The 18419-nt window shown below is 44.1% G+C and overlaps 1 protein-coding gene across 6 annotated transcripts in view; it reads right to left on the minus strand.

Annotated features, from left to right (window-relative positions):
- Positions 1 to 18419, minus strand: part of LOC129823659 (partitioning defective 3 homolog) — a 219398-nt gene that overhangs the window by 62609 nt on the left and 138370 nt on the right. For 5 of the 6 annotated variants that reach the window (XM_055882545.1, XM_055882543.1, XM_055882542.1 and 2 more), the window contains 7 exons: positions 17979 to 18135; positions 12295 to 12481; positions 11189 to 11340; positions 7880 to 7924; positions 4819 to 5049; positions 3047 to 3275; positions 946 to 1065 (listed from right to left, as the gene is read on the minus strand). In XM_055882545.1, coding sequence (XP_055738520.1) covers positions 946 to 1065; positions 3047 to 3275; positions 4819 to 5049; positions 7880 to 7924; positions 11189 to 11340; positions 12295 to 12481; positions 17979 to 18135 — 1121 coding nt within the window. The remainder of the gene's footprint in view (positions 1 to 945; positions 1066 to 3046; positions 3276 to 4818; positions 5050 to 7879; positions 7925 to 11188; positions 11341 to 12294; positions 12482 to 17978; positions 18136 to 18419) is intronic. The other variant, XM_055882544.1, reaches the window with a different exon arrangement.

Below are 18419 nucleotides of genomic sequence, written 5' to 3' on the forward strand. Positions count from 1 at the left end.
AGGACTTGTTTTACTGTGGATATAGATACTTTGTACCTGTTTCCTTCAGCATCTTCACAAGGTCCTTTGCTGTTGTTCTGGGATTTATTTGCACTTTTCGCACCAAAGTACGTTCATCTCTAGGAGACAGAACACGTCTCCTTCCTGAGCGGTATGACGGCTGTGTGGTCCCATGGTATTTATACTTGCGTACTACTGTTTGTACAGATGAACGTGGTACCTTCAGGCGTCTGGAAATTGCTCCCAAGAATGAACCAGACTTGATTTATTTTGATTATCCCATGATGTCAAGCAAAGAGGCACTGAGTTTGAAGGTAGGCCTTGAAATACATCTACAGGCACACCTCCAATTGACTCAAATTATGTCAATTAGCCTATCAGAAGCTTTTAAAGCCATGACATCATTTTCTGGAATTTTCCAAGCTGTTTAAAGGCACAGTCAACTTCGGACCCACTGGAATTGTGATACATTGAATTATAAGTGAAATAATCTGTCTGTAAACAATTGTTGGAAAAATGACTTGTGTGTCATGCACAAAGTAAATGTTTCAACCAACTTCCCAAAACTATAGTTTGTTAACAAGAAATTTGTGGAGCAGTTGAAAAACGAGTTTTAATGACTCCAACCTAAGTGTACGTAAACTTCCGACTTAAACTGTATGTATGTGTGTTTGTTCAGTAATACGCTTCGGCATTTACAACCTGCTGCCCAAATGACTGGCACATTGCCCTCCTGCCATATCCTTCATTAGACTGAGTGTAGCTCGTGTCCTGGGGTTGGTCTAGTGGTTAGCACCTCCCAATGCCTTTCAGCACATTATGCTTGTATTCGTGTGGGATTGAATCCCAGTCCCACCACAAAACATCTATTTTTTTAACTGTCCTGTCAGTCTCTATACCAATAAAACATCTATTACAAAATGGTGTGTGTAGACAGACACTGACCTCTCCTGCTCCAGTCTCATCCTCACTGTTTCGTCCTCTGAGGCGTGCAGCTCTTCCGGCCTCCACTTGCTTGACACTTTACGCTCAATTTTCTCTCCGTCCTTGCGATGTTTACCAAACCTGAAATATAAATGGGATCAGCAGACAATTTTACCAAAATGGCTTCGATTTGGCTATTTGTACGTGTGCATCCCAAATGGCACCCTATTCCCTAATGCACTCCTTTTAACCAGAGCCCTATTGGATCTGGTTAAAAGTAGTAATATATTGCCATTTGGGACACATTCAAACAGTTCCCCCAGAGATAATAACTAGTAAACTACTAATGGTGATCAACTCTGCCATTCTCTCCAACTCTCTTCTGATAAAAACTCAAAATGTTTAGCTCTCAACTTGTACATTCTACTTGACTGAGTTTTCCTAGGCTAACTCAGAGGGAAATTTGCCTGCAGAGTCTCAGAGAGTGAGAGAGAGCGAGAAACAGAGTGGAGCGAAATACAGCAGGGGGAGGTCTATTACCTAATTAATTGATCAACAAATGGCCTCAATTGTAGCATAAAGTGGTTGACAGTGATGTGTAGGTGTTAATATTGAGAATTGTCCTATCTATCACAGAGACAGCGGGTGACAGTTTCTCTTTCCACGCCAGTGGCTTCCATTAAGTCTCCTTAAACACCAGCCACGTCCCAATATTAATTGGGACTCCAAAATGGTACCATGTTTCCTTTATAGTGCACTACTTTCAACCGGAGCCCCTATGTATATAGGGAATAGGGTGCCATATGGGACACAGAGGAGATTTATGACAGGAGGCACTAGTGAAACTTTGAGATGAGGACATTCATCATGAAAGAAGGGCATTAATATTCTTAATATTCTGCCCACAGAACCCTTATCACTTCTCTGCTCACAAGTTCAACACCACTGATAAGATTGGAATTTACTAGAGATATTTAAACTAAAGAAGCAGGCGACTTGAGACTTCAAGTTCAACGGCTCTGAGAAAAAGCCTCAACAGAGAAAGAGAGCGAGAGAAAGATAGAGAAAGGGAGAGACTGCATTGCTTTATATATTTGCGGTCAAGTTATTTTCTCAGATAAAGAATGTCCATGAGAAGATAACGATGAGCCACGGCAGTTTAACATCAAACGACAGAGATATGAGATGGACAGACAGGATGCATTGCAATCACGTAACAGACGCATTTCAAATTCATCTTGATGTGATAAGTTTTGGCTTGACAGTCTCACTGACTACAGCACAGCTCGAAACCTTTCATGAGTTACAGTACTACAGTTCTTCATTTTACTACACCGTAGCATTGAAAAATCAACCGTACTGACAATGCCGCGTGTGTGTGTGTGTGTGTGTGTGTGTGTCTGGGCAGTGGCCATTTTGAGGAGGCTGCAAAGCGAGCAGATTGGGTGTTGCTTTGAGTCCAACTGTTGATTGGTGTAGAGTAGGAGAGGGAGGATGCTGTGGTCTGATGGTAATGAGGCTTTGATTGGGCTGCAGTGTGTGTGTGTGTGTGTGTGTGTATGTATGTGCGTGGAGCCCAGAGAACTGAGAGGGTCAGCACTGACTAGCCTCTGTCTGGTGTCTCTGTTTAGAGAGTGACTAGCAACACACTCCAACCAGACCTGGGTTTAAAAAGTATTCAAAGAAATTTCAAATATTTCATCTGGGCTTGATTAAAGTGTGTGTGTTTGTGTGTGTAACTACTGACAGTGCTCAGGTCAATAATGATTCTAAAGTTCCCTGCAATTATAGCAGCCAAACTATTCAAGCTTCCAGAAACCTTTAGGCCAAACACATCTGATCTGCATGTCTGACAGGAGCTCCTTATTATTTTACACTATCGGCATTCTCTGTCAGAACCACTTTAGTACACTACTTTTACTAAATAGGTAGTGCACTATATATAGCGAATAGGGTTCTATTTGGGACATAACCTATGGCAAAACCACTAGGAATATATAATGTATGCATCATTGGCATATCAGAGACCATCTCAGACAATCAGATGAAAGGCATGACCCACTTATAAATGGTGGGTAAAAGACTGGTAGAGGAGGATGGAGAGTGTGTATACGTGTCCTACCTGAACATGTCTCCCAGGCCTTTCAGCATGCCTTTTTTAGCCTTGTTCTTGCTGTCCTTCTCTTTGTCCTTCTGTTTCCTTTTGTCAGTCCCTCCCTTGTCCTTCTCGTCTTCATTGGTACGGTTGCCGTTGACCAGCGGTCTCTCGGTGTTAGGCAGTGGCGTCAGATCTGCCACGGTGGACACAGAGTCGCGCCCGGACCGAAAGCTCTCCTCGGTGTCCTCCTCCACTGGACAGATAGTAACAGAACGTTTTATATTGCCGGAATCTTTAAAGAAGAAATGGTCTTTGAATCTTACTTTTAATACACACCGGTAACTTGAACTTTAGCATTAATTGTGTGTTGATATCAACGGAAGATAGAGTACGGGTGAAAGTATTTGGCTTTTGGTTAGCTAATATTTCTATCCAATATAATTATACCTTACATGTCTCCTGAACTAAGATCTGTCCAATAAATGTCTATCTTACGGAGGTACACTACCGTTCAAAAGTTTGGGGTCACTTAGAAATGTCCTTGTTTTTGAAAGAAAAGCACATAATTTGTCCATTAAAATAACATCAAATTGATCAGAAATACAGTGTAGACATAGTTAATGTTGTAAATGGTTATTGTAGCTGGAAGCTGATTTTATATGGAATATCACCATAACGGTACAGAGGCCCATTATCAGCAACCATCATACCTGTGTGCCAATGGCACATTGTCTTACCTAATCCAAGTTAATCATTTTAAAAGGCTAATTGATCATTAATAAACCCTTTTGCAATTATGTTAGGACAGCTGAAAACTGTTGTTCTGTTAAAAGAAGAAATAAAACTGGCCTTCTTTAGAGTTGAGTATCTGGAGCAGCAGCATTTGTGGGTTCGATTACAGGCTTAAAATGGCCAGAAACAAACACCTATCTTCGGAAACTCATCAGTCTATTATTGTTCTGAGAAATTAAGGCTATTCCATGCGAGAAATTGCCAAGAAACTGAAGATCTAGAAGGCCAGCATCCTCTTCACTGTTGACGTTGAGACTGGTGTTTTGCGGGTACAATTTAATGAAGCTGCCCGTTGAGAACTTGAGGCATCTGTTTCTCAAACTTGACACTAATGTACTTGTCCTCTTGCTCAGTTGTGCACCAGGGCCTCCCACTCCTCTTTCTATTCTGGTTAGAGATAGTTTGCGCTGTTCTATGAAAGGAGTAGTACACAGCGTTGTACGAGATCTTCAGTTTCTTGGCAACTTCTCGCATGGAATAGCCTTAATTTCTCAGAACAAGAATAGACTGATGAGTTTCAGAAGAAAGCCTTTGTTTCTGACCATTTTAAGCCTGTAATCGAACACACAAATGCTGATGCTCCAGATACTCAACTAGTCTAAAGAAGGCCAGTTTTATTGCTTCTTTAATCAGAACAGTTTTCAGCTGTGCTAACAATTGCAAAAGGGTTTTCTAATGATCAATTAGCCTTTTAAAATTATAAACTTGGATTACCTAATCCAATGTGCCATTGGAACACAGGAGTGATGGTTGCTGATAATGGGCTTCTGTACGCCTATGTAGATATTCCATAAAAAATCTGCCGTTTCTAGCTACAATAGTAATTTACAACATTAACAATGTCTACACTGTATTTCTGATTAATTTGATGTTATTTTAATGGACAAAATGTTTCGTTCTTTTCAAAAACAATGACTTTTCTAAGTGACCCCAAACTTTTGAACGGCAGTGTATGTCCAACAGAAGTCTATCTTATGGAGATTTGTCCAACAGAAGTCTCTTACATGTCTCCATGTCCTCATCGTCATCCTCTGTAGCGGCTGGCCTGTCGTATGACTTGTCGATGGCAGCCCGGAAGCTCTCATTGCAGCCCCGCCCCCTGATGATGCGTGGGCGTGGCCTGTGGAAGGGCATGTCACCATTCAGCGTTACCTCGGCAACGGCTGTCTGTAAACTCTCTAGAGAGCTGGACTTCTTGAGGCCTAAGAAAGGACCCACGTCCCTGGTGGAAGACCCTAGGGAGGAGCAACAGTATCCAAACTTACTTATTTGATTAAGCTGTGAGGGAACTAAAGGATATTTTGTATTTTTTTAATGCAGGGCTGTGTTCAACTAAAGCACCTTGTTATTTTACTTGACTACCAGTGAGTTGAAATTAAAACTTGGATGGAGCTCACACTGTAACATGTAACCAAAACGGGTAGTGTTGCATTGAGAAAAAAGTGGATACACTTTTACAAATGATAGTGTTTTGGCTAAAGCCTAGATAAGAGCAAGTACCACAAATGCAAATATGGACCTTAAAGCTTTTTTATATTTTTCCTCTCTAATCAGGGACTGATTTAGACCTGGGACACCAAGTGGGTGCAATTAATTATCAGGTAGAACAGAAAACCAGCAGGCTTCGGACCTCGTAGGGTAAGAGTTGAGTACCCCTGTAGGTGTACAGTACATCTCTTGTCCATCACTCACAGGTTGAGGGGGTATTGTAGATAAATAAAATGTAGAGTGGTATGGAGGTGTAGAGAGGATGCGTCTCAAATGGCACCCTATTCCCTATGTAGTGCATTACTTTTGACCAGGGCCCTTATAAAAGTAGTGCACTATACACAGAATAGGGTGCTATGTGCATTGCAACCAGAGAGTGGGATGGATTACCTCAGGGGAACAGCCCAGCTGACTCTACAGCCCTCTAATCCACAGAGTATACTGTAGCAGAGTTACTGGAACTGGGTAAACAAGAGGCCCGGGTAGCTAATACTAGTAGTGCTTTCTATAGGGAATAGGGTGCCATTTGGGACGCAATCCTGTTGTTTCTGGCCTCCAGTTCAAGACTACATCCACTAAAAATTTGAAAAACACGATTTTTGTTCATTGGAAAAATACATTGCACGATAACCACCCACTTACAATTTAATTTGTGGAAATGTAATTTCATCCTAATAACTGTTATTATAGGCTAATAGATTTCAGGCTATTTTCTTAAGCGTTTCAGGGGTTATTTTGTCTGCCCGGCCCCTGTGCTACACATTCACTCTGAGCTAAAGCAGCAATGAGGCATGGTCCATTTAGCAGGCCCAAAACAAATCCCAAATTCTGGGAAAATGATCACAGTGACAGCCTGGGAGAGGGAGTGACGTCCCATAGAGTTCTGGTCAAAAGTAGTGCACTATAGGGAATAGACGTAGCCTTATGAGAGGTGGGACACAATAGCCTGGGCCAAAGGGCCACACTCCTCCACTGATTGGCTATAGGACATTTTTGACACAGACTGTATCCACATGTTTGTCCACTAGGTTAGTAGAGGGCAATGCAGAGGTGTTTGCCCACTGTTATACAGCTCCCTAATGGCCAATAGCAACAGTCATTCCTTCCAACTTTCCAAGACGTTTCCAGTCGATTACGTGCCTATACGTGCAACTCCAGTGGGTCCTATAGCCACACAGGGATTGCATCTCAAATGGCACCCTATTCCCTACATAATGCACTACTTTTGACCAGAGTTCCATGGGCCCTGGTCAAAAGTAGTGCACTATATAAGGTTTAGGGTGCTATTTGGAACTGTTCCAGGGTATTCCCTGTTTGACATTCCTCCTGACTGCAGGGTGATTGATACCTGTATTTATTGTCATAAGGGAGCACCACCGATCTCTATACGACCCGTGTTATCTTCAGTTTGAATAGGGTGGCAGTCTGTATAAATATGCCTAGTACAGATATGTAGAAGGCTGGAGGTTGCCAGGTCAGACTATCTGAAACTCCAATAGCTCCATCTCAAACAAACCGCTGCCTGATGTTCTTGACTCACGCCGTCTGTCAGAGGTCTGAATTCATGTCATTTTTAAGACTACCACCGAAGTGTGACTGGGAAGTGTGCGGTGCGGCTGCTGACTGAACGCTAAAACCAAATGAATGTGGTTTGATGCATGAAAGCCCATCAGCCGCTGCTTCAGTGAGACGTTAAGAGGACAGGACAGCCTGATGAAAATGAATAGGCACCAGCCCTGCTTGTTCAGGCTGCAATGTATTCAATTTTCCGCCTTCCTCCTTCGCTCCACTTCTCACTCCCAGCCAAGCAGCCACAATATCCACGGCCACCCACATTGTAGCGTGGGGCAGCTTCCCAAATGGAACCCTATTCCCGAAATAGGACTCATATAGGACTCATGGGGCTCTGGTCAAAAGCAGTGCACTAAATAGGAAATAGGGTGACATTTTGGACGCAAACCAGGTATTTCTCTTGCAAGTGACTGCTCAGACAATGTTTGGAGAAAACAAGGGACATTAATGACATATTTAGTCTCGTTCATGTGTACAGTAGTTCTACCAGACTGCTTCTATTTCCTGATGGTTCCCTTCCTTTTTCCTGCTTCACTGTGGCGTACATTCTGCTAAACCCAATTCTCTCCCCTGCTTTCACTGTGCCATTCAGCTAAATCCCATCCTTCGAAGGAACTTCTATTTAGAGGTGGCTGTAAAAACACACAGCTGACAATGACGGATGACTTGCTGTCAGTTTGTAGCCCAGCCAAGGACAGAGCGTTCTCTTTCTCTCTCTCAATCTATCGCGCTCTCTCTCGGTCTCTCGCCCTCCTCACATTCCCATCCACAGAACAATTAGCAGTGCTACCGTGTCTTAAGAAAAATCACTGCCAAGTCCATATTCACCCACCCACAATTCCACCAGCAATGACCTCAAACTGTCTCGCGGTTCTTTGTATTCTATTCTCTTCTCATAGTGAGGTGGTAGATTCTAAAGCAGGTCTGGATTTGCAGAATGGAATGTGGGTAGCAGCTGGACTGGATGAGGTGTCCGTTCTCCCTCCGTGACGTGTCACTCCTTACCTGGCGTGTTCTCTTTGCGAGGGGTGAGGTTAATCTCGTCGGCTACTGTTAAAGGGGGGCAATAAACATTTAGGATTGGTTAGTGAGCACATTCCACATGCAAACATTCCAGCAATGTTACTGTACACTGCGTACATCTTTGGGCAACTTCAAGGGCAATCAGACACCATGCGAGACACTGAGACAGAAAGACAGGGAAATGGAGGGGTTTAGGATGGCAATCAGAGCTATTGTGATATAAACAGTGCAGGACTACAATAATTCAGTGGGGATCAGAAGCAGATTAGATATAGCCTGTGTCCCAAATGGCACCCTATTCTCTTGATAGGGCATTACTGGTCAAAAGTAGTGCACCACACACACATATATAACAGGGTGCCATTTGGGACGCAGACATAGTGTGTGTGAGGGGGAAGACTGTCAGCCAAAGCGATCAGGATGGTTTAATGTCATCTGAAGTGAGCTGAAACCTTATTCTGAGGTGTGGCAGACACAGTGTATCAGCCTGTTTGATGTCACATAAAAAAGACAGAAATGCGTCACACTTGGATTACATAGACTAGAAAATATCACAAATATCAGGGTGTGCAATACAAGTCTTACAGATACAATTAACAATGAGTGGGTATGTAGTGTCTTTGTAAAGTTTTCAGAACACTTGACTATTTCCACATTTTGTTACGTTAAAGCATTATGCTAAAATGTATTGTAATTTTTCCTTCAGTCTACACACAATACCCCATAATGACAAAGGAAAAACAGTTTTTTGCATTGTCATTAGAAACTAAAATATGACATTTACATAATTATTCAGACCCTTTACTCAATACCTTGTTGAAGCACCTTTGGCAGCGATTACAGCCTCGAGTCTTCTTGGGTATGACACTACAAGCTTGGCACACCTATATTTGGGGAGTTTCTCCCATTCTTCTCTGCAGATCCTCTCAAGATTGATCAGGTTGGATGGGGAGCGTTGCTGAACAGATATTTTCAGGTCTCCAGAGATGTTCGATCGGTATTAAGTCCGGGCACTGCCTGGGCCACTCAAGGACATTCAGAGACTTGTCCCGAAGCCAATTCTGTGGTGACTTGGCTGTGTGCTTAGGGACGTTGTCCTGTTGGAAGGTGTACCTTGGCCCCAGTCTGAGGTCCTGAGTGCTCTGGAGCAGGTTTTCATCAAGGATCTCTCTGTACTTTGCTCCGTTCATCTTTGCCTCGATCCTGAGTCTCCCAGTCCCTGCCGCTGAAAGACATCCTCACAGCATGATGCTGCCACCACCATCCTTCACCGTAAGGATGGTGCCAGGTTTCCTCCAGACGTGATGCTTGCCATTCAGGCAAAAGAGTTCAATCTTGGTTTCATCAAACCAGAGAGTCTTGTTTATCATGGTCTGAGAATCTTTAGGTGCCTTTTGGCAAACTCCAAGCGGGCTGTCATGTGCCTTTTACTGAGGAGTGGTTTCCGTCTGGCCACTCTACCATAAAGGCCTTAGTGGAGTGCTACAGAGATGGTTCTCCACAGAGTAACTCTAGAGCTCTATCAGAGTGACCGTCGGGTTTTCTTGGTCACCTCCCTGACCAAGGCCCTTCTCCCCCGATTGCTCAGTTTGGCCAGGCGGCCAGCTCTAGGAAGTGTCTTGGTGGTTCCAAACTTCTTCCATTTAAGAATGATGGAGGCCACAATTTAATTTACCACAGGTAGACTCCAATAAAGTTGTAGAAACATCAAGGATTATCAATGGAAACAGGATGCACCTGACCTCAATTTTGTTTCTCATAGTAAAGGGTCTGAATGTTTATGTAAATAAGGTATTTCTGTTTTTATAAATTTGCAAAACTGTCTAAAACCCTGTTTTCACTTATCATTATGGGGTATTGTGTGTAGATTGTTGAGGATTTTTATTTATTTAATTTATTTTACAATAAGGCTGTAACGTAACAATGTGGAAAAAGTCTGAATAGCGGTCTCAATACTTCCCGAAGGCACTGTATTTACAGTAAATATACAAAAGTACGTGGACACCCCTTCAAATTAGTGGATTCTGCAATTTACGCCACAGCCGTTAAAAATCGAGGATACAGCCAAGCAATCTCCAGACAGGCCATTCTACTTCCAATGTCTTATTGAAGAGCTCAGTGACATTCAACATGGTACAATCATAGGATGATACTTTTCCTACAAGTCAGTATGTAACATTTCTGCCCTGCTAGAGCTGCCCCGGGTTAACTACAAGTGCTGTTATTGTGAAGTGGAAACGTCTAGGAGCAACAACAGCTCAGTCGAAGTGGTAGGCCACACACGTTCACAGAACAGGACTGCTGCACGTAGAGCGTAATAATCATCTGTCCTCGGATGCGACACTCACTACCGAGTTCCAAACTGCCTCTGGAAACAACGTCAGCACAATAACTGTTTGTTGGGAGCTTCATGAAATGGGTTTTCATGGCTGAGCAGCCGCACACAAGCCTAAGATCACCATGCGCAATGCCAAGCATCTGCTGGAGTGGTGTAAAGTTCCCCGCCATTGAACTGGAGTGATGAATCGAGCTTCACCATCTGCCAGAAGGGTTTGGCGGATGCCAGGAGAATACTACCTGCCCCAATGCATAGTGCCAACTAACATTTGGTGGAGAAGGAATAATGGTTTGTGGCTATTTTTCATAGTTCGGGCTAGGCCCCTTAGTGAAGGGAAATCTGAACGCTACAGCATACAATGACATTCTAGACGATTCTGTGCTTACAGCAGTTTGGGGAAGGCCCTTTCCTGTTTCAGCATGACAATGCCTCCGTGCACAAAGCGAGGTCCATACAGAAACGGTTTGTCATATTTAGTGTAGAAGAACTTGACTGGCCTGTACAGAACCCTGACCTCAACCCCCTCGAACACCTTTGTGATGAATTGGAACACCAACTGAGAGCCAGGCAAAATCCTGACCGCAATAATGCTTTTGTGGCTGAATGGAAGCAAGTCCACGCAGCAATGTTCCAACATCAAGTGGAAAGCCTTCCCAGAAGAGTGGAGGCTGTTATAGCAGTAAAGGGGTGAATAACTCCATATTAATGCCCATGATTTTGGAATGAGATGTTCAACGAACAGCTGTCCACATACTTTTGGTCATGTAATGTATGTGCCTAATTTGGGTATTCCTAACCATTCAGAAGGCTGGTTTCACTGACACAGAGGACTAGGGATTAATCTCTCTGGTAAACCGACCTAAAACATCGTGCCATTGGTTCCAGGAGGGGCTGACCTATAGGGTGTCAATGAGAGGGAGGAAAGGGACATGGGTGGTTGTTTGGGTTAGTACCTAGATCCATGCTCTTGGACTTGCGTGTCTTGATGATCTCCAGCTGACTGGCATCTCCAAACTGCTTTGTCCGTTTCTCGGACATGCTCTGTCTGCCGAAGCCCTCCCTCTGAAAGGCTCCGTCTGGGTCGGTGTCATCAGGGCTCAGAGGGCTACAGGTGGAGAGCGAAGGAAGGCAGTGATGGAGACAAAGACAGACAAAGAGTGAGAGTAAGTGAAGGTGTGGGAGAGGATAAAGGATAGAGAAATAGAGAGAGAGAAAGGATAGAGAGAAAGAGAAGGACAGGATGAGATTATTCTAGTGCAAATTAAACAGTCAGCATCAATGTCTTCCCAACATCAAATCAAGCCACTGCAGCTCCTCAAGTCAGGACCATACCTGAGGAGCAACTGATTACAGCAGAGACTAATTTGACTGGGCTGGCCCAGTTACAATCACCACCCACTCAGACCAGCCCCACTAATGGGGACTGACTGGGCCTCCTCATCACATCGTGGCAAAAGCCCTTCACGTCCAGGCCTCTACCCAAATGACACCCTATTCGTATTTACAGGACTACTTTTGACCAGGGTCATTGGGCTCTAGTAGTGCACTATATAGGGAAAAGGGTGTCATTTGGGATGCAGTCCCAATTAAGTGGGCAGCAGGTAGGTGTGCCTGAGTTTCCTTTCAAAATCAGATGATTCAGCAAACATAGGAGACACATTGACCTTATGTTTCAACATACAGTATAAAGAAAAGATATACCTAGAGTGTATTTCAGCGTAGAAAGAAACAGTGGAATCTTTTGAACACACAGTACTAGGTCTAAATTGCTACAACTGAAATAATACTAGCATTCCATTGCGAAACCTTAGCAAAACATGGTTCCAATTATCAAAACAAATGTTAAGCGTGACACACTAACAGCTGATAAACACAGAAACCCTCTGCGGTGTTCGTGGAGATTAAATGTGTGTCGTGTGTTTGACTGAGGTAACAGAAGGTAATGAGCCAGTGCTGAAATACGTCCCAAATGGCACCCTTCTCCCTACGTAGTGCACTACTTTTGACCAGGGACCATAGGCCACTATGTAGGGAGGCATTTGGGACTTTGTCCTCTCACCTCTCATTCTGAATTTGAATCTCTTTGGCCCAGGGGGGAGGGACCTCCACATGGAACGCCACGTCGTCATGGGAGCTGGAAGACGATAGGTCAGAGAGGTGGGTAGGAAGTACAGGCAGCCTATCGTCTTCGATGATGACTGTGTCGTCCTGGGGCATGTTGACTGTAGGGGAGAGCTGGTAGTTACCTGTAGGACAAAAAACGGAGGAGCATGATTGGAGAAGGCTTTGATATACATTACACAAACACATTTAAATGACGCTATCCTCTCATTTAATATTCATTGGACATTTGATCCTTTGATATAACACATAACTAATTTACCACAATACATGCTTTAATTTAAAAGCAGACCCAGAATGAAATTCTCAATCAGTTCCTATTTAAATCACCATGCTGTGTTTGGCAGCATCTGGCATGACATTGTCAAGTGTCATTATAGTGTGCTTAATGCAAGCTGTGGCATTGTGAAAAACAGAAAACTATTGACTTTGGCACGCTCACCGAGCAAGTCAAAAACCTTCCCCTTTCTTTGTGTCCAATAGAGGGATTTAAAAACACATTTCTATGCAATGCATGACGCTATCCTGTCTTTGGGGGTAACTGAGCATCTGAAGAAGGGTGGTTTCTACGCTGTATAATAGCACTCCACAATGACGGAGAGAAAAGTTTGTGTTAGGAATCTGTTTGGGTCTCATGGCAGGAAAACAGGACTTTCCACCCGGGACGTGAGGCCTTGCGCCAGGGTTAGTGTTTGTTACTCATATCCTTCACACTGAGAATCTGTGTGGCACTAAATATAACCACAGTTCCACACTGCCCGGCCAGCTAGCATGGCTGGATTGATGAATCGTGGTGTGCTGAAAGTTCATAGACTGACCAGTCTCAATAGCAACCAAAAGGTCGCTGGTTTGAATCCCCGATCATACTACGTGAAAAATCTGTCGATGTGCCCTTGAGCAAGGCACTGAAACCTAATTGCTCCTGTAAGTCCCTCTGGATAAGAGCGTCTGCTAAATGACTACAATGTAAATAGAGCAGAGGGACTGTGTGTGTGTTTGTGCATGCTTGTGTAAATTCAGAGTGTTGTTGTTCCTGTCATCTCTATCCCTGCTGTGTGTGTGTGTGTGTGTGTGTGTGTGTGTGTGTGTGTGTGTGTGTCTTTTTGGGGAACTCTGGTGTGTGTGAGCCCTAAAGCAGGGTACATTGGTCTTCTAAGGCAGTGGGTCTAAAACCGCTCCTCGCGGACCCCCAGACGTTCTCCTCGCGGACCCCCAGACGTTCCACAACTTTGTTGTAGCCCTGAACTAGCTCACCTGATTCACCTAGTCAAGGGCTTGATGATTAGTTGACAAGGCTCAATGGCTTTGTAATGAAATGCGACTGTAGGTGAGTAGGAATGAAGGTGGCAGGCACCAAGTAGACCAATGAATAAATCTACTTCTGTTCATGCTTTTTTCTAGAAGCAATCAACCTTTTGGGCAAGCATCCATCCATACGTAAGAATGCTATTATTATGAGTCCCAAATGGCACCCCATTCCCTTTATAGTACACTACTACCCTATGGGCCCTGCTCAAAAGTAGTGCACTATATCAGGAATAGGGTGGCGTTTGAGACTTACTTATTTTTTTGTAGACCAATCCAAGGTCACTATTTTACCAACAATGGTGAGCAGAACTCAAAGGACCTGACTCGGTGGGATTTATTTATTACACTTTCATTACAGTTTACAGTAGCCCTAATAAAAATAGACATCGCGACAAAGGAACAATAGCTGCAGCGTCTTTACAGAATTGTCTCGTCTTCAGTAAAAGCAATTATCAGATAGTTTATGTGGCAACATGCCGGTGAATACTGAAGAGGAGCAGGATTGAATAGCTGAGAGGAATGCCAGGCCAGATTAAATGGGAGATAGAGTCGGGAGGTGAGAATAATTGGGCGAGGGATGCAGGAAAAGGAGGGTTTTATTTTGCTACTGTCCAAGTCCATCTGCATAATTAGCATAAGCAGGGAAATTGCCTTTGGTCCACTTCTTGAAGAACGAGCCGTTGCCTAACGATGAGAATAATTAACTTAAGAAATCTCTAATCCTCTAATTGTCATAGCAGTGGGGTAGGCCTGCACAACAATGGGAAAATGATCAGAGAAATCAGGCGAAGCCAAACCGGGTGTTAAGTCTTAACTAAAACAATACAACTAACTCATTTCCCATTGTATTCTCAGGATATATTTAGCAACAACATCAAGTCGAGCTTAGAAGTGTTGAGGTACAAAGTGATATGTATTTATTCAGTTTAGAATTTTGGATGCATTGTTTTTTTTAAACTAGCTAGTCCACACGTATTCCTGCTGCCTGGTCTGACTAATCTGAACGCAGCACAGTCTCTCCTGGCCCATAGACTACTACTGAACTACTGGGGGGAATAAGGTACCATTTGAGACAAACATCATCCTTCATCCCATCTCTGTTAAACAACGCCAGTGAATCAAATACTGGCTTATAAAGGGCTTTAACTCTATTCCAACCACTTTCAATATGACATTGACACAAAGCCTCACTGGCAATTCCTAACTCTAGGCCTGCCAAGACATATGGAGAAATAAGTTTAGCTTTTTGAAGGCACACAACAGAGATGAAAATCTATACTTTTGAGGAGATGGGAAATGCTGCCCATGCTACGCCAATGAGCTGCACGGTGCATTCTGGGTGATTCTGGTACAAGGAGCACTCTCCTTCAAGGAGTGAATGGGAGTCTATTGAGCACTAGCTCAAAGACACAACATTAGCACAAATTTCATCAACAAGAAGTAAAACATTACAAATCTTTTCCAAGATGTGAGATAATTAACTTGCTATCATGACATTATGTACTTCCAAGGAAAATAGGCATGTTTATTGACATTTACACTGACTTTGAGAAGGGATTGAGTAACGATTAGTGTAGCAACCACGTGACGCAGCATGACAACGTGAACACAATTCGTCGACAGTCTACTGGGTGGGGCGTTATAGGTTCCTTCATTCATTGGATTCCTATCTCTTTTCTATAATATCTCTGGCATCGGCACCATGCAATGCATCCTGGACTAAAGAATCAGACAAAACGGGAAAAATTTGAGACAAATATTGCAAAAAATATGATCAATAGCTCATTCGACAAAAGACATCCTCCCGATTTATGACATCAGTCAGCATTGAAATCTATGAGAGACGTTTTTGCGATCTATTTTTTATTTATTTATTTCACCTTTATTTAACCAGGTAGGCTAGTTGAGAACAAGTTCTCATTTGCAACTGCGACCTGGCCAAGATAAAGCATAGCAGTGTGAACAGACAACAACACAGAGTTACACATGGAGTAAACAATAAACAAGTCAATAACATGGTAGAAAAAAGAGAATCTATATACAATGTGTGCAAAAGGCATGAGGTAGGCAATAAATCGAATAATTACAATTTAGCAGATTAACACTGGAGTGATAAATCATCAGATGATCATGTGCAAGAAGAGATACTGGTGTGCAAAAGAGTGGTATTAGTGGTATTCCTATCAACTTCCAGTATAGTGAGAGCGACTATCACAGTGCTACGTCATCCAGGACAGATTTCTCCCTGCTTGAAGGCCAACAACTCAGATACACATGAAAACATTGAATTACCCAGGAAATTGATAGTACATCACTCAGAAATGCAGAGAAACAATATATAACATTCAAAATGGGTGAACCTTTCCTTTAAGAAAATGAGTTTAGGGCTACTCCAATAGAGAAAGTAGTACATTCCCCTGCGGCCCCCAATGTGTGTGTTTACAGTAGATTCAATTATCTGCGACCACCTGGTTTGCCAACACAGGAAATGGAGTAACTGACTGTGCTGTGAGTTCAACTTTCAGTGGATCTTAATGTCTCGGAAAATGTACGAGAAAAGGTCAGAATTTACAGCTCAGGGCCCTTGTATGGTGTAGTGCAGACCTTCTGATTGATTCAGTGGTGTGTGTGCTCTGTGAATCCCTGAGCTCTCTGTTTGGAGTCTGCCTGTTCTGTCAGCTCCTCAGGCTGACCCTGAAAGAGGCACAGTACTGTTTGTGTAACCATACTGTGTGTGTCCGTACTGTGTGTGTGTGTGTGTGTGATGGCCTTGGGCTGACAGACGGACAGGACGGCAAGCAGTTTGACGGGAGGACAGCTTTTAAATGGTTCGGTCACAACTGCGCCACAGAGATTCAATCAATCACAGGTTTTAGATACCAGCCAGCCAACCAACCAACCGCTAGGCCAGATGTTACAACAGAAGATAGTGCTGCACCTATTCCAGTCCACCCAGTTTGGTAACAGACTGAAGGCACAAACAGTACAAACCGCCATTCTGTTTGCAAACGTTGCAATTTGATGGAAATTGTTCAAAGTAGTCCTTGTGCACAGAGCTGTATGGTTTGTTTAACTTTGGAATCATTGGTTTTTGTTTGACATACATTTTAAAGTCAAAGATCTGAGTCAATGTCAGTTACCGTGGAATTGCCTTCTAATATTATCCATGGTTAGAAGTGAATACATTTTTAGCCGTATGAATAATCAAATTGTGTCCTATTAGTTCTATTTGAATTAATAGGGCTTTTTTTAAGTAACACAGCATCTCAGCTTGGCTCAGGTGTAAATTGGCTCTTATCAACCCTGTTAGTTAACAGTTTGTAGAGTGTGATGTGTGAATGACAAGAGCTGGCGTTAACCCAGCAGTAAGGTTGTGAGAAGATCTGGTGCTAACCCAGCAGTGAGGCTGTGAGAAGAGCTGGTGCTAACCCAGCAGTGAGGCTGTGAGAAGAGCTGGCGCTAACCCAGCAGTGAGGCTGTGAGAAGAGCTGGTGCTAACCCAGCAGTGAGGCTGTGAGAAGAGCTGGTGCTAACCCAGCAGTGAGGCTGTGAGAAGATCTGGTGCTAACCCAGCAGTGAGGCTGTGAGAAGATCTGGTGCTAACCCAGCAGTGAGGCTGTGAGAAGATCTGGCGCTAACCCAGCAGTGAGGCTGTGAGAAGATCTGGCGCTAACCCAGCAGTGAGGCTGTGAGAAGATCTGGCGCTAACCCAGCAGTGAGGCTGTGAGAAGAGCTGGTGCTAACCCAGCAGTGAGGCTGTGAGAAAAATCTGGTGCTAACCCAGCAGTGAGGCTGTGAGAAGATCTGGTGCTAACCCAGCAGTGAGGCTGTGAGAAGATCTGGCGCTTACCCAGCAGTGAGGCCGTGAGAAGAGCTGGCGCTAACCCAGCAGTGAGGCTGTGAGAAGAGCTGGTGCTAACCCAGCAGTGAGGCTGTGAGAAGAGCTGGCGCTAACCCAGCAGTGAGGCTGTGAGAAGAGCTGGCGCTAACCCAGCAGTGAGGCTGTGAGAAGATCTGGCGCTAACCCAGCAGTGAGGCTGTGAGAAGAGCTGGCGCTAACCCAGCAGTGAGGCTGTGAGAAGAGCTGGCGCTAACCCAGCAGTGAGGCTGTGAGAAGATCTGGCGCTAACCCAGCAGTAAGGCTGTGAGAAGATCTGGCGCTAACCCAGCAGTGAGGCTGTGAGAAGATCTGGCGCTAACCCAGCAGTAAGGCTGTGAGAAGATCTGGCGCTAACCCAGCAGTGAGGCTGTGAGAAGATCTGGCGCTAACCCAGCAGTAAGGCTGTGAGAAGCTATTAGGGGGACCTGACTCACCCATCATTCGGCCCATTAGGGTCTGCCGTGGCATCAGGTTGTCGTCCAGGTCCTCTATGCCTCCGTACAGGGAGTGGGAGATACGACGTTCCCGGTCGTCCAGCAGGGTGGAGTTGAGGGTCTGCTCCGGTCCCAGGGGGCTCCCAGAGGCCTCCAGCTACACATACAGAGGCATTGGGAAGACCGGCACAATCAATACATTGGATGAAGGAATCCTCATTATATTGGAAATGTGTAGTATGAGACAGAAATTCTCCCTTAAGTACATTTGGATTAAATCTTGATATTTGAGCTCGTGTTTTGTCATTCTAGCTCAAAGCCACAACCCCATTATGGCTATTTCACTCACTGTGGGATTGCAGCAGCGATTACAGCTAAACCTAGAGATAATCCATCACCCCGTCTGTGAGGGACCGGTAGACACAGGCAAGTCTCATGCTA

The sequence above is a fragment of the Salvelinus fontinalis genome, chromosome 26 (genome assembly GCF_029448725.1).
Source record: "Salvelinus fontinalis isolate EN_2023a chromosome 26, ASM2944872v1, whole genome shotgun sequence".
Taxonomy (NCBI): Eukaryota; Metazoa; Chordata; class Actinopteri; order Salmoniformes; family Salmonidae; genus Salvelinus; species Salvelinus fontinalis.